Source organism: Rhinopithecus bieti, unplaced genomic scaffold (assembly GCF_001698545.2).
Source record: "Rhinopithecus bieti isolate Rb0 unplaced genomic scaffold, ASM169854v2 scaffold_25748, whole genome shotgun sequence".
Taxonomy (NCBI): domain Eukaryota; kingdom Metazoa; phylum Chordata; class Mammalia; order Primates; family Cercopithecidae; genus Rhinopithecus; species Rhinopithecus bieti.
In genome coordinates this window covers 745,518-768,992 of record NW_016811783.1, presented here as the reverse complement: position 1 = coordinate 768,992, position 23,475 = coordinate 745,518, and the positions used below count along the sequence as shown (strand labels likewise).

General features: G+C 40.5%; 1 protein-coding gene across 3 annotated transcripts in view; it reads right to left on the bottom strand.

Moving 5' to 3' along the window:
• Positions 1-3,990: 3,990 nt before the first annotated feature.
• The window catches only part of UPP2 (uridine phosphorylase 2), a 38,739-nt gene continuing 19,254 nt past the window's right edge, over positions 3,991-23,475 (bottom strand). Inside the window, exons 5-7 of one of the 3 annotated variants that reach the window (XM_017895095.1) lie at positions 20,606-20,815; positions 18,306-18,452; positions 3,991-4,232 (exon numbers count right to left, since the gene is read on the bottom strand). In XM_017895095.1, coding sequence (XP_017750584.1) covers positions 4,222-4,232; positions 18,306-18,452; positions 20,606-20,815 — 368 coding nt within the window. In that variant the 3' untranslated portion in view covers positions 3,991-4,221. Of the gene's footprint in view, positions 4,233-6,285; positions 7,513-8,272; positions 8,551-18,305; positions 18,453-20,605; positions 20,816-23,475 lie in introns of those variants that run through there. The other 2 variants (XM_017895093.1, XM_017895094.1) reach the window with 2 other exon arrangements.

The following is a 23,475-nucleotide window of genomic DNA, read 5'->3' as shown; positions in this document are numbered from 1 at the left end:
TTCCAGATTCAGCCAACCAAGAATCTTCACCATTCTAGTCATATGTCCTGTATTTTCCTCATTTTTCTTAATGCTTTTCCTTTTAGTGACAACACCTCCCCTAGAACCTCTATCAAAATACCCTTAAGTAAAGCTCATTTCGAATATCCACCTTAGCCAAAAACCCTTTCAAACCCTCTTAGCTGCGTAGTATCATTTTCTTGGTTTAACCTCTCAAAACACTTGTATTTCTACCTCTTTTTTGGAGTCTTATCAGATTATCCTTTGAGTCCTAGTCATTCACACATTTGTCTTAGTGCCTCGAACTTATTAGGTTGCAAATTGCTTAACAGAGCTGGCTGCATCTTGTTCTCTCATAACACCTAGCCTTGTGACTTACAGAAAGTAGATTCTTAATAAATATATTTGTTCTGTCATTTGCTTGTTTACTTGGAGCGAGTTCATAGCATTGCAGCCTTAAACCAACTGTGGGACTGGCTCCTTTAAGAGGTGAGTCCTCTGGGGTCCTAGTGGAAGGAAGAAGATAGCGCTGAAGGTAGGACCATGAAGTGTAGGAAACAGATCTGAGTAGAGGACTCATGGTCACTGCTGATCATTTACCTAGAGGAAGTGGAACCTGGGTGACATTTTATTTCATCTCCTCGTTGGTTTTTGTTGGTTGGAATGCTGGTAGGAAATGTACAAACTTGATCTCAAATGAAAAAAGTTGATTTGAATATGAAAAGCATCTAGATTTTTAAAGATCCATCTTCCTGTTTTAACAAGGAATGGGCAAAATCCAATGACTCAGATAATGTCTGTAACCCTGGAACATCCACAGTGCTTCACAGTGTTAACAATTAAGCAACAATAGATGGAATAGCTTTTCCAAGAAATATTAGAAATTTAGAAAAATAGACACAACCTTAAATTACTATTTTTTGGTAGGGTAATTCTAGGCCAGTCCTGTGCAAAATATACTGGTCTAGGTTATTTGCCTAATGAATTTCTAAATTACTTTATACTAATAAAAATAATATTTAAATCAGGCTTAATGCTTCAAGGGGAAAAAGTGGTTTAATAGCTTTTGTTCTCAAGTGAAAACTGCTATGCTCAGTTTTTTAGAAAAACGAATCTTAAATTGATTCTAGATTGAATGACTTCTGTTTGGGAGGAGTGAAAAAACAAATCAGAAATTGAGAAAATCATTGAGAAGTGAATAATGAAGCAGATTGCAAATGGTAAGTTTTTCCAGTTATTCATTTTAGGAGACAGTGGTTTGCAGAGTCACTGGCTATAGTTTTAGGATCATTAAAAGATGGAGAAAGTCCTGGAGGATTGGGAAAGAAAAAACATGTATAATTCATTTATTTTTAAAAGGAACAAAGGGAGATCTTAACAATTAAAGATTAATTTACATAGCTCCAACCCTGAGGTGAAGATTGTTGATCAAATCCTCAAAAAAAATCTATTTATGGTATAGACATCTAGAGGCACACAGGATCCTGGAGAGGAACAGTGTGACTTTATGAAACTCAGTATGTATCAGACAATTCTAATTTCCTTCCATGACGGGATGACAGGACTTGTAGCTTGAAGGCAAACAATAGAGGCCATTAATCTGTCTTTTACTCAAGTTTTCCATTCTATCATACATGTGATGCCCAGCAGCCAGCCAGGAAAATAAGTTGAGCACCATGTTTCTCAAGCTGCAGGCCCTGGAGAGTTCGTGAGAATCTCTAAATAAAAGAATGCATTCTTGTACAGAAGATTATATTTTTAAAAGTATTTAAAAAAAGAATTAGCTTCTGTTTTGCAATTTAAAAAAATGTATAATTGAAAGATCTTCATATAGAATGACTTCAGTTCCTTAAGTCAGTGATTTTCAAAATGGTTTAGGTCCCCAGATGTATTTTGGAGGTTGTATTACTGAGTCTCAGCAGGAACCAGATGGCATAATTAAACAGGGAACTGAGAGAACTTACTGAAGGGACTGTTTACAAGGGGTGGGCAGGATTTAGGGAGCAACAAGGGATGATGCAGCTGGAAACAACTGTTAACAGCCGTGATCCGAGAAGGGTGAAGTGGGGCAATTACCAGAACCCAGGGAGGACAGCAGTGTGGCAAGAGCCACCCACATGAGTTGTGGCCTTTGGTAGAGGACACAGGTGTCCTGCCACAACCTGGCCTGAGGAAGGTGCACAAACCCATGAAATTATATGCAGATTTGGGGGTATATGTATGAATGTGTGTTTTCCGGAAGATCGGGTTCATAGATTTTATCAAGGGTCTCCAAAATGAATCCCAAATGTTAAGAACTGTGTTTGTAAAAGGAATAAATAAAATTCAAACTGTTATATTCCTGAAGTTGATAGTTTACATCCCTTATGAAGCCTCTCCAGGATGCAAACCACTAGATAACATTCTATAGCTGATAAAATAAGTCAAAACGTTATTTTGTGTACTTTGGATTACAGATTGAGTTTTTCTAAGCAATGATTAAACTTAACTGTTTCCTGTGCTGATGTTTGGGAATGAAAATGGAATACAAAAGCAAATTATATTGACTAATATATACATGTCGATCTGAAGACTTGTTCAGGAGATAACATTTGGATAAAATTACCCTGAGAGGTAGTCAGCTGTTTTTTGTTATTTATTTTTGTGATTTTGTTCATTTTTTTTCATCTTTCACTGGGGTTTAGTTTTTTGTATGTTTTTGTATATAATTTTATACACACCAACAAATATGTGTGTGTACCTGTGTATATGTATGAATATATTTATATACACATGTGGCCGGGTGCAGTGGCTCACGCCTGTAATCCCAGCACTTTGGGAGGCCAAGGTGGGTGAATCACTAGGTCAGGATATCGAGACCATCCTGGCTAACATGGTGAAACCCCATCTCTACCAAAAATACAAAAAATTAGCCAGGCGTGGTGGCAGGCACCTGTAGTCCCAGCTACTCGGGAGGCTGAGGCAGGAGAATGGCATGAACCTGGGAGGTGGAGCTTGCAGTGAGCCGAGATTGCACCACTGCACTCCAGCTTGGGCGACAGAGTGAGCCTCCAGCTCAACAAAACAAAACAAAACAAAAACATATATACATGCATAGTGAGTGAGGTATATATTATTTTATTAATGTATAATGTATAGTATACAATTATGTCATCATTATATGTAATTTTTAATATATCACCTGTTATATAAATTGTAAACGTGTGTGTGTGTGTGTGTGTGTGTGTGTGTGTGTGTAAAATCCTTTCAGTGATACTATGTGCCAGGCACTGTGCAAGTTGCTGGGATATAAAATGAATAAGATACTGTTGCTAGCATCGAGGAGTGAGTCAAGTAAAAGAACTTGATCTTTATATAACTATTCCAGCAGAGACAAGGCCTAGAGAGTTTTAGAAGTTCAACTGGAAGAGCACGGGCCAGAGTCACAGACTGTCCACTGTTCTAAATTGGTAAATCTCAACTTAGGCTGCAAAATAAAAAATAGAGCTTCCCAGTCCCACTCCCAGAGATTCTTGTTGAATTGGTCTGAGGTGGACCTCTGCACAGCATTTTCAAAAGGCTTCCCTGGTGATTCTAGTATGCACCCGTGTTGAGAACCTCAGGGCGGTGTCCTGGAGTGAACACACTCACCCCCAACTTGGGCTCATCCCCCAACTCCACACCTAGGCAGTCTGAGATCCACACTCATCTCTACACACTGTAGCCTCTTAGAATCAGGACTAGTTGTTCTTCTCCTGATCATTAGTTTGCATTTTTATTTTAGAGATGCTGTAAATTTGTTCTCTTTATGAGGCAACCGCTAGCTGGCCCCAAGCCAATTCAGGGCCCAAGTTCTGCTGAGGCACAGACTCTCTGGAATGCACAGGAGCACAAGCTTCAGACTTGTACCAGTTGATGCCCATTCCCTTTGCTTTTCCTTTTCTTGCCCACTTAGTTCTAACTTATACTATCTTGATGTGCTATTATTCAACCTTATAAGGTGTCTCAGATTCTACTGGGGAAGAAGAAGGTAATATATGTTTATAATGAATGAATGAAAAAGGGAAAAAAAATACAAAAAATGCACACATACATACATAGAAATGACCAGAAGAGGGTTTTTGCAGGCCAATCTGCTTCTTGAAGGGTGTTCAAAGACGGTAAGAGTGAATGAGTAGAGAAGCGTGTTGCAGGTGAAGTAAAAAGCCGGTGCCCAGACCAAGAATACGCATAGGTAAGCAGTCAGAAGATACCTGTAGAGAACAAAACATACTAAGAGTACAAAGGAAATGAAGACAGCTCAGGAGCATGAACAAAGGATAAATGTTCTCAACACAGCATCTGCATGAGAACGAATTCCTGTCTTCCCAGTGCAAATCTAGTTCTAAAGGAAGGAGGGAAGAAGTGATGACTTGAGGGAAAATTGAACTTGGAGACCTCCCCAAAGGAGGTGAATTTGGGGCTTGGTTTTGACAGAGGGGAAAGCCATGTGCATATGAGGAAATAAGAGGTTCTAGACACTGCCACAGATGTACGTTGATGGTACAGAGGGCTTTCCTCCCAACAGTGTGAGATGTAAGGGGAGGAACAGCCAGGGAGAGCTGTACTGACCAGGACTGAATAAGGAAAGTATGAGTATTGCAAAGACTATGAAATTATAGTGAGTGTTTACAAGGGAAATGCTATGAAAAATATTCATTCTTCACTTGACAAGTATTTATTGAGTGCCTAGCGTGTGTCTTGTATTGTTTTAGATGCTTGGAGCAATAGACACAAATAAAATATGTGCAGTCTTTGTTCTCCAGAACCTTATAGTCTAGACAGTAGGCATTAGTTAAATAATGACCCCAATCATGACGTAGTTGCAAGCTGTGTACTTTGGAGAAACAGTCGAGGAGGCTGTGGAGGGGGCCTACGGGTGACCATGGGAGGAATCCAATTTGAGGATTAGAAAGACTTTCTGAAGGAAGGGATCTTCCTTCAGTTGAGATTGAAACCATGAGCATGAGTTAAGTGAGGGCCCTTCAGGGAGAGTAGACAGCAAAAGGCTCTGAAATGGGAAGGGACATTGGCACTAAGAGTTCCCATCATCCCATATAACACCATTGTATAAATCAGGAAAAGGCCCCTCTCAGTCGATGTGGCTCAGGGTGTTCTGAGATTCACCCTGTCCAGGTCACACAGCTAGCTGGACAGGGTGGATTTCAGTCCCACTTGTCCCCACAGCCAAGCACTCCCATTGGATGGATCTGTAGGCAGTCCTTCCCAAGGGACTATGCCTTTGTGAATTTGTGCCCTGGGTAAGACTGAAGAACCAAGGATGATGTGCCTGGAGGGCAGACACAAGGGGAAGAAGTGGGCAAGGTGAGCTGGGCTACCACGCTGGGTCCGGTCGGAAATGCCTAAGCTGTGCAGAGGGCTTTGGTCTTCATTCTAAGACCAATGTGAAGGCCTTGAAGCAGGAAAATAACCCAATCAAACTTCAAGAATGGAGGCAGGCGATCAGGAGCAAGGCTTCCTCAGTGATCTGGAGGAGAGATCATGGTGACCTGGACTAGGATGGGTGCCAAAAAGATGGAAGGAAATGAACAGACTGGGGAAATATTCAGGAGGATCAATTAATACGACTTAGCGATTGACTGGCTGTGAGAATTAAGGAGAAAGAATCATCACAGGGATTTCCCAGGTTTCTGGCTTGTGCGAGCGATATGGTTATTGAGGTAGGAAATACCAGTGAGGAAGACACAGACACAAATGCACGCATGCGCACACCTGTGCACACACACATGCACACACACACACCTCGCAGGAGTTGAGAAGATTAACTGTAATTATTTCATTCTTCTCCCTCTCATAGCCTCTCCTCCTCCCTGTATTAAAAAAAAAAAGGATTGTCCAGGAGCATACAGATAAAAGTTCAAACTGAAGGCTCTCTGAGGTGGCTTCCACTACATGGTCTAAAAAAATATGAAACAAAGTAAAAATCCCATCAGAAAATGATGGCAATACTATTCTAGCTTGCTTTTAGCTCTGATCTTTGAATTTGATGGTCAATTATTGGGATACCCTAAAAACAGCACTTAAAGTGTCTCTAGTGCCAAAAAGAAGTTCACAAACCAATGTACCTCTTGGTGGATTGTTTATCGGTGACAATAAACACCTCTTGTTTATTGTTGTTGCTTAAAAGAGAAAGCCATTCCCCACACAGGAGCAGGCCAGTTCAGACTCAACCAGCCAGGACCTCTTTCCTGCTCCAAGCCTCCATTTGGTCACATGTGACAATGGCTCCAGGAACCAAATAATCTGTACTGTGTTGGAATTAAACTTTATTTGAGCCACAGCCATATAAATATATGTACACCACATTACATACTATACAAGTGTGCCAGTCATCCTCCACCATCCCCCATCCAGTCATTCTAACTCCCAAGTATGTCAAATTAAAAAGAACCCAAGATGCAATCAGTTCACAGAGAGCATGTGCAGCCGGGAGGAGCACCATGGCTCCCAGAGGATCAAACGGGTAGGGCAATAGGCCGGTCTAGACAAGTCACATAAAAGGATTCCTTTAACATCTTGAACTCAAGTCTTAATTCAATTGCTACGAATTTCTTAGCCTATTTGGTTAACATTGAAATGGAATAAAAAATACAGCCTCCTCAAAACACATTTTTTACAAGAAAAAAGTGGCTAGAAGGCAATTTAGTCACTTGTGATTCTGAAGAAAAAGGAAGGCTTTTCTTTGCATTACTGAGAGTTTTCAGTTGAAAGGAAAATGTAATCCAGAGTTGTTATATTCCAAGACAAAACACAAACAGGCATATGTAAATCTTGAATCCTATTTTGTGGTGCATTGAAATTGTGCAGGGGTAAAAAAGAAGTATGGCCATATTTTCCTAATGATAACTTTTCCATATAGACCTACATTTCATTGACACTTTTTTCTGTAAATATTTTTAATGTGGATAATCAGTTTCTGTCACTTGCCCAATACCTAGAAGTGCCTGACAATGTTCTAACATGAATTTCTGGATTGGTTTCAGAAACAGAGTGACTGGTAACTGTATCTGCAAATGGCTGGTCTATTTTGATGTGAGCTTAATTAATGCTGCATATGAAACTCCAAATGTCATAATCCAGGAGTTTTAAAATTTTAATTATTAGACTGATTTTGTTAACTTATAAAATGAAATTTGAATTTAATTTAGTGTATTAAATTCTTTTACAATAAATTCCTTTTTAAGAGAGAAGGATTTCATAAAGTCTTTCCATTATGATTTTACCATGTGGGTGAGAACTATATAAAAATGCCACAAATAAAATATGACTTTCACATTACAACTTGAGCTACAAACTTGCAGGGGAGGGTTGGGCTGCCCTGTTAGGACGTCTAGTCACAAAGTCCAAGCCGCCGTGTGATGAAGTTGGAGATTAGGAGCTGAGGCCATTGCTGGTACTCCAGAAGGACATCATGAGGCAAGTTGATCTGATCACAGTCAAGTCTGTCGAGAAGTGTCACACAAACCACAGCAGCTAGAAGAGCAATTAGCACAACTGCTGGAATCAATGGGTTCATCTTCTCTATAGAAGCATTAGTCAAACATGCCAGCATCCATAGCACATGTACTTTGTGTATTCCTTTTTTGTAATGTAGACGCAACCTACCGAAACTTCTGGTCTTCAATATAACTCATATTTTTGTGGAATCCACCAAATACTTTATTTAAATAAGTTAACTGAAATGTTGCAAACACTCCTCCTTCCTCTTTTCCTCCACAATTGACTAGATTAAGGCTCAGGAAAGCATCATATTCAAGATAAAGGAGAAAGCTTTGCAATCTGAGACATGCCATCTCCAGTTTTCTATCCTATTTCCAGTTCTTAGAGGAGGGTCTTCTTGCTGGAGGATATAACTAGAGAACTAGCCGTTATTCCCAAGGTGACATTTTACTCCTTGGTGCAATGGTTGAGCTTGCCTGCTGCATTGCAGCCCTAGCTGAAGAGAAAAGTAAATACAGAAGAGATATAGAATGCTGACCTCAGGAAATACCAATAAAGGTGAATACTGGTCCTCATGAAATTTGAGAGGATAAAACATGATATGAAATGCTTAAATGTAAGAAGCAGCACCTTGAAAGAGCAAATATATTAGCATTTGATTTCTAAAGAATGAGAATGAAATCTTATGATAAGAAACTGGAGAAAAAAGAACAAAAGTCTTTTTTAAAAATTGAAACTCATTTTTGAAAAGTTGTCACAAGGGCAGTGTCTTTGGTTTCATCAGCGAGAAGAATTGAGTTCCATATGAATTCTTTATTGTCAGTTTCACATCAAATCTTTGCTTTCAAGGAATGTGGTTACTCACATCAAAATCAGTGTTAGCCACTTTGAATTGCTAACAGTGTGATAATCTCCATCTGAATCTGCATCATTTTAAAAAGGATTTCGGTGCATATGTGATTTGATTAGATGTGTCCATATTAACAAACTTGGAAGGCATGGAGAGAGTTGGGCATGAGGGTAATGTTTATTTCTTTGACCTCTCTGCTACTTCAGACTTCTTTATAAGATCTAGATTTGGGAAGAAGTAGTATACTGTAATTATAAGAGTACATGCTATCTTACTTTATTTTTAAATGACACATAGTAACTGTATATAATTATGAGGTACAATGTGATGATTTCATGTATGTGCACATTGTGAAATGGTTAAATTAGCCTAATTCACATATCTATCATCTCTTATACTTGCATTTTGTGGTGAAAACTATTAAAATCTACTCTTAGAGATTTTTCAATATACATTATTACGAACTCTCGTCACTATGCTATGCAATAGAGCTCTCAAGCTTAATCCTCCTTGTAACTGAAATTTTGCACCCTTTGACCAGTTTCTCCCCATTCCCCATCCCCCTATACTCTGGTAACCACCATTCTACTCTCTACTTCTATGAGTTTGATTTTTCTAGAATCCACATATAAATAAAATCATATAGTATTTGTCTATCTGTGCCTGGCTTATTTCACTTAACAAAATGACCTCCAAATTCATCCATGTTGTTGCAAATGAGAGAGTTTCCTACTTTTTAAAGGCTAAATAGTATTCCATCATGTATATATACCACATTTTAAAAATCTATTCATCTGTTGACGGACACTTGGTTGATTCTGTATCTTGGCTATTGCGAATAAAGCTGCAACAAACATGGGAGAGCAGGTGTCTCTTTACAGCACACTGATACCAGTTCCTTCAGATATGTACTCAGAGGTGGGATTGCTGGCTCATATGGGAATTCTTAGTTTTTTGAAGAACCATCATACTGTTTTTCATAGTTGATGTACTAATTTACATTCCCATCAACAGTATTCAAGGGTTCTCTTTTCTCCACATCCTGCCAACACTTTTAATCTTTCATCTTTTTTGATTATGGCCATTCTAGCAGGTGTGAAGGTGTGAAGTGACACCTCACCATGGTTTTAATTTGCATTTCCCTGATGACTAGTGAGGTTGAATGTTTTTTGTTTTTTGGTTTTAATATATCTGTTGGCCTTTTGTATGTCTTCTTTTAGAAACTATTCAGATCCTTTGCCCATTTCTTAATTTGTTTTCTTGCTATTGAGTTCCTTGCATATTCTTTATATCACCTTTTATCAGATGTATCAGTTTAGAAATATTTTCTCCATGTGTTTCTCCACATTTCTCCAATCCATGTATATCTTTTTGTTTGATATGTTATTGCTACATGCCAAGCATTTATGATATCACTTAATCCTTTACAGCTGTTCCTTGAGCTAGGTATTATTTTTGTCCCCTTTTGACAGATGATTAAATGAGGGCTTAGAAAAATCAACCGAATGACCCAGTATTACACAGCTAGTCAGAGCCAATCAACTCCTAGCTTCCTAAACTGATGAGAAGAGTTCTCTACCTTCCATCCACTCCTCCCCTGAGCTAGCACATGGTGAACCATGAGGCAATCCTGCCCTATCGGTTAGACTGACCCATTGGTCAGACTGACCCTCTTGTTCAGTGACGTGAAAAGCAATGAAAATATTCAACTTGAGCTGTGTCAAATATTTCATCACCTAGGACCCTATTTATTCAAAACTCAGTCAGTTGTAAAGCAACTTGGCTGTACAGGTAAACGAGCAAATGGAAGAGCTAGAAACTTCCCACAGCTTTTCAAGTTAATGATCAGCAAACCTGTGAAGCCTAACATGGGCTGGCAGTCACACAGAAAAGTTGAAAGTCCTGCTCTAATCCTTCACTTTGGCAGAAGGATAAAAGGAAACCAGTGCTCTATACTTTTTACAGAGTGGGAACCGACTTTACTAAATGTCTTTTCTGGATTTCAAGGGGAATGCCAAAGATAGAAAAGAACAGGTTATAGCAATCTCAGTGGTATTTTCTTGACCCTTGAGAATCCACTAACAAGCAGCGTATAATAATCTTGTCACCTAAAATTACTATTTCCATGAGCAATTAAAAGGGACTAATTACCCAAAACAATTTGCTGAAATTAAGCCTGACAGCTTTGCTAGCATAATCCTCAAATTAAGCAGGGAGGCTGGCTGCTGGGGAGGAAGAGATACTTAGTGACCCAACTGCCACCAAGGAGATTGTCAATGAACTGACCTGAGGCTAGAATGTTCTGGGAACACACAGACCGGAACATGGAGCTTGATGCACCCTGAGCTGAACTAGGACTGCCCAGTGATTGTCAACCCTTTGGGAACATTTATGACCCCTTTGAAAATCTGATGAAAGTCTTAATTGGAACCTCTTTTACACAAAATACACTTCTGCCTATACACACAAAATATTTGTGTATAACTTCAGGGGTCCCAGGGCCCCTGAAAATTCACTCATGAATCCTTAGGAATCCATACACTGCTATGGATCACCACTTTAACCCCACCTCTCTGATTCAGAATGAACTTCCAACAAGCATTTCTCATGAACAATGGGCAAAGATAGCAGGGCTGGGCACAAATGCCTATGTGCACAGTAGAAGCCAAACAGGGCTGGTCTTTGGAAAATGGCAAAGCAGAAAAGATTAGCTTTGGAGTTCCCAGCCTGGCCTTTCTTCTACCTCTTCCTGGTTGTGTTCATACCCTCCCCATTGCTCTTCAAGGGTTTGAGTTTATTAAGCAAACACTACCTTTGCTCCCTATATGCCTGGTACGTAAAGCACGGAAAATGTTTTTTAATCAACAACCCAGAGCCTTTGCACTTCCTGTATCTCCGCTGAAACATTAATCTCAGGCTGTTGGCTGCTTATTAAAAACAAGGTGGGGAAAATTTATATTCAAAGGGGCTGGTCAACGGTAAGAGACATAGAAACAATTTGTTCTTCTAGATTGGTGTTTCGCAAAATGTGCTCCACTAGTCTCTTGCATCAGAATCAGAGACACTTAGGCTTTATTTCAGACATACCAAATCAGAATTGGGGATGGGGGTTGGGAAAGGGCAGTGAATCTGCATGAAAAAATCTTCCCAGTTAAATTATTTGTACATTAATATTTGAAAATGACTGCTTTAAAGACTTGAAACTCTATCTCTGAATCATCATTACCACAAATATACATACCTGGACCCCAGTTCTTTGGGTGCCCAAACAATGCTGAATTAAAACCAATTCATTATACCTATGAAGAATTGTCCCATACCTTTTATAAAGGTGCTACCAAAGACACGACACATTATAATATAGCTGATAATTTCATTTAAGTTTAACATTTGGATCAAGATTTTGTGACAAACTGCAAATGTTTTTGTTTAGTAGCTAAATTTTGAGACAGAGTCTTGCTCTGTCGCCCAGGCTGGAGTGCAGTGGCGCAATCTCGACTCAATGCAAGCTCCGCCTCCTGAGTTCACGCCATTCTCCTGCCTCAGCCTCCTGAGTAGCTGGGACTACAGACGCCCACCACCACGCCCGGCTAATTTTTTTTTTTTATTTTTAGTAGAGAAGGGGTTTCACCATGTTAGCCAGGATGGTCTCAATCTCCTGACCTAGTGATCCGCCCGTCTCAGCCTCCCAAATGCAGTGTTTTCATTTACAGCTTGGCTTCCAGGAAACTCGGAGCTCAATCTAAGTGTTTAAATTAAGTATTGTACTCCTGATGGCCTCTTTAATACTGATAACTTCTAGCCAGACACAGTGGCTCATGCCTGCAATTCCAGCATTTTGGGAGGCTGAGGCATGAGGACTGATTGAACCCTAGGAGTTTAAGACAGCCTTAGCAACAAAGTGAGACCTAGACTTTGCAAAAACAACAACAACCACAACAACAAACCCACACCCCACACGCACACAAACTAGTGGTTGTATGAACGTGTGGTCCAGCTACTCTGGAGGCTGAGGTGGGAAGATGGCTTTAGCCCAAGAGGTGGAGGCTGCAGTGAGCTGTGCTCATACCACTGTGCTCCAACCTGAGTTACAGACAGAGACCTTGTCTCAAAACATAAAAATAAAAAAAGGATACCTTCCTATCTATTCCCTTAAATAAATGCCTCCTATTTATTTTTTTACCTCTGTTTAAATTATATTGTTATGCATTCCTCTTTCATTGAAAGCTGCCACAAACGCTTTTTCAAATAGAGGCAGTACAGGTCATCTTTCAATAGATGAATACAGTACTTTTTTGCACCTTATGGAATAGTGAAGAGAGTGGTGATCAGGAGACAGGAGATCTCTATTCTAGTTCATCTCTGTTTTAGTCTATCTGTTTCCTCAGGGAGGTCAGTTACACTCTCTAGACCTCATTTCATCCTCTGAGCAAGGAGCAGGTTAGATCTCAGAGGCTTCCTGCAAGTCTACATCCTCAGCTTACATGCCTCACATGATTTGGTTAGTTCAAAAAACTGCTGTCTTCTCCAGGAGGTCCAGAGGTAACCTCGAGGACTTGGGCTTCTGCCAGATGTGGGACCCTTAACCAGAGATGCGGCAGGATAGGCAGAGGATGGAGCCTTGAGCACTTACTGGAGGTGGGGGTGGGAGGCTCACCAGGGGAATCCAGATGGCCTCCCTGGGGTCAGAGCAGGGGAGAGGAGGGCCACAGATAATGACAGCCACAGATAGGGTGGAATCAATGGCCCTAAATGATCTCTAATGTGTGAGTTGTTGGCAGTGGGGAGGGAAGAGTGGAATAGAGGCTAGGAGGGTGGAATTAAAATGAATGAAACAAAGCTATAGACACTGACCTTGATTAAAATATGTGAAAACAAAGCAAAAAGAAACATTTTTTAAAAATCTTGTCCCTGTAAAAGTAATAAATGAATTATGTACCATTTATACCTGATTTTCCAGCTACAGTGACTGATTTTCTTGGCAAAATGAGGGCTCTGCATACTAGTAAATAAGTATCTGCTTAATGTTTTATTTGATCCCATCACTAAGTCAATTGATATGTGCTCAGCCCTTAGGGTTTGCTTGTAGCAATGGTGCAACTATCTGCTCAGACACTTAAAATGGAAAAATCTGCATTGACTTTTAGTGGTGCATATTTTGGCTCTTCTGTCCAGAGACTATGACCGTGTTGTCTCCACAGGGAGGCTGCTGGCAAGAAATGGCAGGCAGGGTGCAAAGGGGCCTGAGTCAGCAGAGCTGGGTTTAAAGTCCAGCTCACCTGTTTCCCAGCTCTGAGAAGGTGGGAAGGTTATTTAACCTTCCCGAGCTACAGTCTATTTTTCTCTTGTAAAGGTGAAGAGCACTGCAATTGGTCGCCTTGTACCCTGGCCTAAGGATTTTTCAAAATCTGGATTTATCTCCATTTTAGGGTTAAGAAATACTCTAGCTCCAAACCGATTATAACCTTTAATCCTTGTAGTATCTTTTTACCTTTATCAATGATCCTCATGTAGTTCTCAGAGTCCAATATCCTTCATTGTTGGGAACAGCAGAAGAATATAAACATGGAATTAAAGTCAAGATTCTGCTCCCTCTCATTGAACTGTATTAAGATAATATTATAAAGACTAAATATTTCCCTAAGTTACCAGTGTCTATCCAAGGAAATAACACTGAATTCTTTAAAGAAAAGCCACTGTGAGTGCTGCAAACAACTAGACATAGAAGAGGATTTAAGCAGAACCTAAGCTTAGACAAATATTAGGCTTCATATATTGTCATGCAAGCCTGTGTCAAAAGGCAACACTGTCTTTAAAACATGAATGCAAGTTAAACATACTTATCACAAGTTCATAGTACAAGAGGATTATCATCTTTAACCAGAATGTTTGGGGCTTAATTAAAGTAGATTTTGCTTTAAGAGAGACACAGATATGTGCATATTATAAAATGACAGGAGAATGCATTTATTGAGCATTACACAGAGCTTCCATTGTACAGGTTTACCTTATGCTGAAAATTTAGCCTTGGAATAATTGAGTGAATTCCACTATTTCCCTTCACCTGAATCTTTGTTAAAACAGCATGGGATTCCCAACTCTCTTTTCTAAGATAATGAGATCAGGATAGCAGCAGTGACTTATGGGTGTCAGTGGCCTTATTATAGGTAGTTTGTCCACCTATCAAATATTGAAAAACACAGAGGTTGTAGATCTAGCAAAATAAATATTTGTATAGACCTTGGAGCAAAGGGAGGCTTGACTTTAAGGCTTTACTTCCTCTTTTGTGGACAGTTAGGAGATACTCCCAAGTCTTTTAGACAATTCTAAGCCACTTATATGGCTGGGGAATGAAGGTTAAAGTTTGCAATGGGCATTTTCCATGGTGAAAAGAGTCTAGTGGCCCTTTTCTTTTCATTCATTCACTCGTTCAGTAAATATTGAAAGCCCATATGGCAGGCATTATTCTAAGTACTGGGGATACAGCAATGACAAACAAGGTCCCTGTTCTTATGGCACTTATATTCTAATGGAGAGAAATAATCAATGTAGGCCTTCACACATTAATATGCATGAAATAATATATAAGTTAATTTACAAACAGACTGGAAATACAGTCAGTAGTGGTAAATGTGATGCAGATAAATGAAATAGAATGACACCATTGTGAGTGAGTGAGTATAGGTAGTCATGCAAGACTTTTTTGAGGTGGTGAGATTTAGGGTGAGATGTGTAATACTAACGGCAAAGATAAGTGGTAATCCACATGGACCCAAGGCTTCCTTGTGCTAAATAGATATAGAAAGATCTGTTTCTGCAATGGTCCAAACTCTGAGTAATTCATCTAAATTAGTACAGTGGTTCTCTAGAAGACCCTTGTTTATGTAAAAAATTGTTATTTATAAGCCATCACCTTAGTATGAATTCAGATTGGTTATCCAGTCATCTGGTAGTACTAAAGGAACAGAAGAGGTCTCAGAAGGCTGTCTGGTGAAACAGGATAGGGTGGGCCATAACTAACAGTGGCAGGGAGGGGGTTGCAGAGACATGCCTATGGACCCTGGGCTCTTAGTGCCAGGTGAAATCTTTTTTTCCATATTGCTTACCATTGGATGCCCTCTCTAACTTCCTCTGTTTCAGCAGCTGTCCGTTAATGCATTCTCAGCCCTTCTCCAAGCAAGCTTTTCTGGCTCACACAAAGTGTGTTATAAATGGGTTAAAATCAGAAGGTGCCAGGTGCCAGCTTCCAAGTTTCAGTGTTACAGGAACAGGATGTTATGAAGTAGTAATGAAAGAAGAGAATATGATAGCATCCTATGTATGGGGTTTTCGTCTCTATACTTGGTGGCTGATCTTCCAAGGGACAGCATACCAGGAATCCACCTTTTAAAACAGTAGTATCTGAGGGAGATAAAGAGCCCCTGGCACCATGAAGACATTCAGAGAGAAATACTCCCAAGAACTACAGAGTTGCAGATGCAGCCTTTAGTGTGAATGTTGGCAGTCTAGAAAGGGTCTACTCCATGAAAGGCTGCAGCAGTGGCCTGGGAGAGAGCTATTTGCAGGTGAAAATCAGCTACCAGCAGGTCCAGCAGCAGCATAAGAAAGAAAATGCAGTGGGGGCCGGTAACTACAGAAATGTAGAGAAGAAAGTATCCAGGAGGGAAACCTGCAGGTAGCAGAGAGAGCAAGGTCACAAAGATTTGCAGCAAGGACAGAAAGGCTCTTCGAATAACTTCACTTAGGTTTCTGCAACATCCTAAAGAGAGAAAGAAAGACTGAGTCCAGAGTCCACAAGCCTAGAACTCTTCTTGGCTGCCAATTGGTGCCTCTTAAGAAAGAACTGCTGGTCATCACCCAGTTTTCACAAAGGCAACATGTTGATATCTCGGCATTTTATATTTAACTATTAACAAAGTGGTTAACAGATTATGTTACACTTACATATTAGGTGGAGACATGACTCAAGTGATCACTTGTTTATATAATAAATAAATGTGAGGAGGCATTTCCTAGAGCAGAAACATCTGAATCCAGGTGTCCCTGCAGGCTGTGTGGGGTGCTGCTTTCCCACTGTCACTAACTTGTAGAGAGAAAAGCAGATGCTCTTGTTCTCTAAAAGAGGGTATTAGCAATGACCTTCAAAAGAGTACAAAGATAGCCTGGGCATGATAGCTCACTCCTGTAATCCCAGTACTTTGGAAGGCCGAGGCAGGCGGATCACTTGACATCAGGATTTCAAGACCAGCCTGGCTAACATGGTGAAACCCTGTCTCTACCAAAAATATAAAAGTTAGCTGGGCATGGTGGCACAAGCTTGTAATTCCAGCTATTCGGGAGGCTGAGGCAGGAGAATCACTTGAACCCAGGAGACAAAGGTTGCTGTGAGCTGAGATCACACCACTATACTCAGCCTGCACAACAGAGGGAGACTCTGTCTCAAAAAAAAAAAAAAGTACAAAATGCATTGTGTGTTCTTCCCACATTTTTACCAAAAATTTACATGTGCACATATTCTGACAGGTGCAAGTAGTTAAGGATTTAGTAGTTCGACAATTAATCTCCTTAGAACTACAGCTTTTTTGTAAAACGCATTCTTAGAAATATGACCACATATATTCTGTTTGTAATGTGTAGATGAAAAATGATTGGCTATAAGGACAAGCATTACAAGTCAAATTCCACTTATGATAAAAATGAAGCTTTATTGTGCTGTAATTCTTTACTTCTTTGAAGCCTTCCTCTCTGCATATCAGGATGTGACACTTCCCTGGTGTATTGCCAACTTCATGAGCCACTCCTCCTTGGTCTCTCCCATCTCCCTTAACTTTTAATGTTTAAGCAAGGACCTCTTGTCATCTGTGTCTAGACTCACTGTTCGTTATCTTATCCATTGCATAGCTTTAAATGCCATCTATATGCTCTCAACTTAGAATTTTACGTCTCCAGTCCAAACGACCCACCTAAACTCCAGATTCATAAATTCACCTGCTTCCTTGGCCTCCATTTTGATGTCTACTACCCCAACATCTTCACCCCAATTTTTTCTATCCCAGTTATACAACCTCATGCTTCCAGTAGTTTAGGTCATAAACATGGGAGTCGCTTTTAACTCCTGCCATTCTCCCCAAATTTACATCAAGTCATCAGCAAATGTTGCTGGGTTTGTCTTCAAAATGTTTCTACAATCTGACTACTTCTCACTACCTCCGCTGCTATCACTTTGTCCATCAACTCTCACTAGACTACTGCATTCGCCCTCTCGTTCTTCTCCCTGCTTCTGCCCTTGACCCCATTCAGGTCTTCCCAGCTCAGCAGCCACCATGATTCTGTTAACACACAGGTCAGATCCAGCCACCTCTTTATTCAAAGCTCTCCATTTCACCTAGAGTTCTCACAGTGTCCTATACAATCTGTGTACCTTCCCTCTCTCCTACCATTCTCCACCACTGCCTCTCCCCTCCTGATCTCTTCCCTCTTCCTCCAATTCTCCCTGAGTGCTCCTGCCTGTGGCCTTGGATTTGCATTGATCCGAATGCTCTTCCCCCAGATATCCATGTGGCACATTCTCCTCCCATCCTTCCTTGACCATGCGATTTAAAATTATGACTGATGGACTATTTTAGGAATTTTTTTTGTATCTTGTCTCGATAAATTCAGTTGTAAAAGAAACTACTAGCCACTACCAGGATGAAGGAAACCGAACTTGCTGTTGAGTCCTGAATATGTCACCAACTAGCTGTTGACCTTGGGCAACTTGATTTTGACCCCTGAGGTTTAGTTTCCTTATTTGCATAATAGGAATAACATCCTGGCCACTCACAAGATATTATGATATAATGTACATTATATACAATTACAAGCCATGCATTCAGCCCAAGGTAATATATAGCTGGACCCCTTTTTCTTCTCCTAAAGTGTAAAAGTAGCTGCATGAAAGAGGAGAATTTGACCTAAGCATTCATGAAAAGCTTACCTTTTAGACCACAGAGTCCACACATGGCTGCCAACACTGTAGATTCCATTTCAATATTCCTGACACCAGCTTTATATGCTCTCTTCAAGTAAGCTAACTTTTTTTCTCTGGAAAAGGAGCACAGTGCTCCATCTAGTCGGCCTTGGCCTGAAAGGGAGGGGAGAACATTTAGTGACGATGTCCCACCCCACTGGCAGTGGCGTCACAAGAGGCTTACTGTTGGCTGGAGCCCTCCGCAGCTGTCTCTAACTCTGCAGTGTGCTTCCCATGTAGGATAAACTGAACTGTGTGACTCTTCCTACCAGAGGACCATGGAACGAGGCTGTCCCTGGCTCAGGAGTCTCATATGTAGGAAGAAGCGTCCATGGCCGAGGGCCTCAATTCTGGGGTCAGTCACTGCTGAGTGGCTACCGTAGCCAGCACTGTGCCCAGGCAAATCAGGAAGCGGCTTGTTGCTGTGAGAGCTACCCTTTGAGGAAAATCTCAGGTTGCTCCAATGACTGGGGAATGGCCCGGGGATGGGTGCTGGGAGAAAAAAAGAGGCTTCAATGACACTAAGCTACTTGAGGATCAGGACAGTGTTTGCACATTGCGCCTCTCCTTATGCCCTTTGCGACACTGTCCGCCTTCCCCCTTTCCGCACACCTCTCAGGCTGTATGCCACCCCTTGTGATCATGTTTTCCTTTCCAGGCTGCTCCCAGTGTTCATTCATCACTGAATTTCACCTGTATCCACCAGTGCAGGCAAAAGCAAGAAAAGGAAAGTCTGATGTCATTACTCCTCCTGTACCCTGTGCACACCCAGAAATAGACCTTCTAATGCCTCCCCATTCCTGAAAAGGCCTGGATTCAAGCAAATGGGCTAATAGCACGCTGTTGCCATCCATGATTTTCACAATCCCCTTTTTGGTGCTCTTTCCTCTCTTTTTCTCCCTTTCCTCTAAGTCTTTCATGCTACTTTCACCCCTGGCAGTCTGCTTCCCCTTGTTCCTTCTCTTCTCATTAGAGCTGCCTGCCGACACCTCTGACAGAGTGCGATTTAAGCTGATTCAAACAAGACCTCGCAGAAGCCACGCGGGTAATGCCGACGCAAGTGTCTGGTCGGAGGGGAGCAGCCTCACCCCAGCCTCAGCAAATGTAGCCCCAGATGTGGGCCAGAGCTTGCCAAGGCTGCCATGCATATATTCCACATTTTTAAATGTTAGTTCTTTCAAAAAGCCAGAAATGTGAATGTTCATATAACATCTCCAGATATTGTAAATGTTGCCAAAATAATTCACATTTTAAAAAATACTGTGCAGACCAAAAGAAACATTGACTTTAACAAGCTGCCATTTGCAAACTCTGCTTAACATATCAGTGAGTGACCCTCGAGATAGAGGGACTGTGAGTCAGTGGGGCTTGAACAGAGGGTCTCAGCCCTTTCAGACCCCAACAGCCCTCCTATTTTACAACAACTATATGGTAAAACCACCTTTACTAACTGGAAGTAAAATGTATAGATAATATGACCTATCTCCAAACATAATTTCTTAAAATTCAATATAGTATTTTAAGTTTGATCCAAAGGGAAAATAAAATAATTTATAATGAAATAGTATGGATTTTGAAAAGAATATAACTATACTGCCAGATTTTCAGAATGCCCTTCAAGGCATGGTACCAACTCTATGTAGATTCTTTCTTCTGGGATGAGAAAAGTCGGGGGTCTGTCTTTGAAGGTTTCTTCCTCTGGGCCTTTCATCCCTAGTAGCAAGCGCTGCTCCATAGCAGTCACCTTCCATTTGTCTCTAAACTTGGTCTGGGGACCCCTTACTCATGGCTGAGAGACAAAGCCCCACTCAGATCACACCATCCAGTGGGATTTATACCTCCTCCCCAAGCATTTCTCCCCATTTTCTGGCCCACTCTTTCCTGGGGACAGAATCCCTTTTAAGGTACAGACGAATGGCAGAAACACAGAATCGGTATACTTCCCTTCTCTTAGAGCTGCTAATCTAAGTTAAAGGCATAAACAGAGATAAGATTTTGTGAACATCACTAATTGCATTTTAGTGTTCAATTTGTTCTTGGAGGATTAAATTCACCCTCAATATAAATTCATTCTGGGTGTTTCTCTGCTGCTCGTTATGTCCTTGTGTTTTTATGCTTTAGTAAGTAAAAAAAGGCTGTTTCAGTTCCTTTTTAATCCACAAATATTAATTTTCTAAAGTAGAGCTTTTAATATAAATTATGGGTTTGAATAACAAAGAGTTGCTGGCATTTTTCTGTTGCCTTCCCAGTTTATAAATTGTTCTCACCTTCATAAAAATCATAGGTACACATTGTATGTCCAATGAGGGTTCGGAAGTTGGGGATTTCTTTGCTACAGTTGAACAGTTCTTCAGATAGTTCCTTGTGAAGTTCAGTACTTCGGGTGACGATGTTGTCCAAAATGACCTGTTCAAACCGGGGCTTAAAGAAGGAGTCTACAGCTGTATCCGTTATTACAACAGTCCCTGGTGCAATCCCTGCAATGTGGTAATAAATGATTACAGAAGAATATCATTTAGAGTTTACTTTTGACACATAGCATATGTAACCAATTCTGCGAACATTAATGCTAGCTGCTAATGAGTCTCCTTGTTTTCAACTTTAAAATAATTTTCTTCTCCCAGTGCAATTAAATAACATTCAGAAGAGGCATTTACATTTGTTGTCTTTCCAAATGCACATTTACAATGTGATGGGGTTTAGATTTCAAGACAAACATGACTCTTGGACGTGCAAATTAGTGCCAGCCTTTGGGCTCAAATCTGAATAAATTAGGTCAGGAAAAAAATAAATAAGCCTGCCAGCAAGTAGCTTTCATAAAGTGATGTGACTTCTTAATATTTAATCTTCTCTGTGACTTCTTGATTACTGTAATTTCTTTGCATCTCTATCCTCTTTTACTTCTGATTCTTGTCACATTTGTTCCCTCCCCGACTCCATGTAAATCAGGCCTCTTGGCTGACCTTCCATGGCTACAAAGTCTGGGATGCTCAAGGGACTTGGGCTTACTTAAGAAACTGTTTTCTGCCAACAGTTAGTCTCCCTGCCTGGCATGCCCTCTCATCCTCCCCCGACCTTTTCGTCACACACCAAGTCACTCTTCAGGTGTCAGCTTAATTTACTTCCTGAAAAAGGTCTGAATCCACAGAAGGGAAGCAAACAAATGAAAAAATTAAAAGGCAACACAGATAGGTTACACTAAATTTCCCCAGGCCCAGTTTTGACCCAGCTTCTGACCCAGTCTCATTTCTATTTAGAGCCTGAATAAGAAGATATATCTTCATATATGCCCTAGACTCTCTCTGTCCTAACAATTTTTATAATTATCCATTTGTTTATTTTTTTCTCTGATAGAACATAAACTCTATAAAGGCAAGAACTGTGTCTGTTCACTGCTCTCTCCTGGTCTAGCTCTGTGCCTGCCACATTATAGGTACTCAATAGCAATTTGTCGAATGAGTGAATGTTTTCACAAAGATGCCATAGATTATAGCTCTGCAAGCCTATGGTTCATAAACCAAATCCTGTCTTTGTAAATAAAGTTTTATTATCACACAGCCACACCCATTTATTTACATATTGTCTATAGTTGCTTTTGAAAGAGATCAAATGAAAAGACTAAAAGGCAGAAATGAAGTCCACAGGCAAACAGCCCGGGCGGCGCCCTGAGCCTAAAGATCGACCCTGGACCTAACCGAGTAGGTTATCTATAGATTCCAGACGTTGTAAGGACAAGCGTTGTGAAAGTCCCTGTCCTGCTCTGTTCTGTTCTAATTACCGGTGTCTGCCATATATCTCAGTCCTGGGCCCAGTACAAACACATTCCTCTATTTGTCCCAACTTCCTGAGCCCAACACAAACACATCCCCCCATATATCTCAGAAACACCACCTAGAGAGCCCCCGATAAGGTCACAACCATTTGTAGTTTTACTAAATGCACGGGAACAAATAGAAAACTGTTAAATGTATAACTTAAAATATTAACCAATTGTGATGCTGCGACCAAAAGAATTCCTTTGTTCCTCTGTAACCTTACATATCCTGTATACATTGGGCTATAAAAAGCGGGCACATGCATCGTTCGAGGCCCTCTTGTATGTTGTGGAATGGAGGGACCAAGTTCGAACTTGCAGTAAAGATCCTTGCCGCTTGGCTTTGACTCTGGACTCTGGTGGTCTTCTTTGGGGAATAAACGGTCTGGGCATAACACTTTCAAGCTCTAGTGGCAGAGTTGAGAAGTTGCAATAGAAATCACACAGTCAGCAAATCCTAAAATATTTACTATCTTGTCCTTTACAGAAAAAGCTTGACAATCCCTGCTGTAGAGTATAGCCTTATCCTTCAGGGTGGCATAAATTTTGATATTGATCAAAGTAGACTTAATTACAAAATGCTTTAGAAGATCCAACTAGAGACCCAAGGTGGCCACTGATAATAGATCCTTATGGGGTGAAATACTTTTATTTTTTTATTTTTATTTATTTATTTATTTATTTATTTTGAGATGGGGTTTTGCTCTGTCACCCAGGCTGTAATGTAGTGGGGTGATCTCAGCTCACTACAGTCTCTGCCTCCCGGGTTCAAGCAATCCTCTTGCCTCAGCCTCCAGAGTAGCTAGGACTATAGGCACACACCACTACACCTAATTTTTTGTATTTTTAGTAGAGATTTCACTATGTTGGCCAGGCTGCTCTCAAACTCCTGGCCTCAAGTGATCCACTGCCTCGGCCTCCCAAAGTGTGGGATTATAGGTGTGAGCCACCGTGCCCGATCAGATACTTTTTAAACAATCCAAGTAAGTGGCTCCTTGAATTGTTCACAATGTCCTAAGAAAGTGATTGAGAGGGAAGTTGAAAGCGTATACATAAAAATGATGTTGTTTATATGCCATCCTGATATTTAAATGTGTTAGTGTATTATGTCATGGCTGAGGTTTCTCAAAGGTCAACGTACTATTTGAGTACTTTATGCTTATCCAGGTGTGTTGGCTCATGTAGGGATCATGTGAGCAACATAATACCATGTACATCTTTCATCTCCAAATGCAAAACTGCTTAAAACAAAATAAGCAAATACAATTTTTTGATAAGCTAAGAGTTCTTAATGAGGATAAAACTTCAACATGAAGGTGTCTA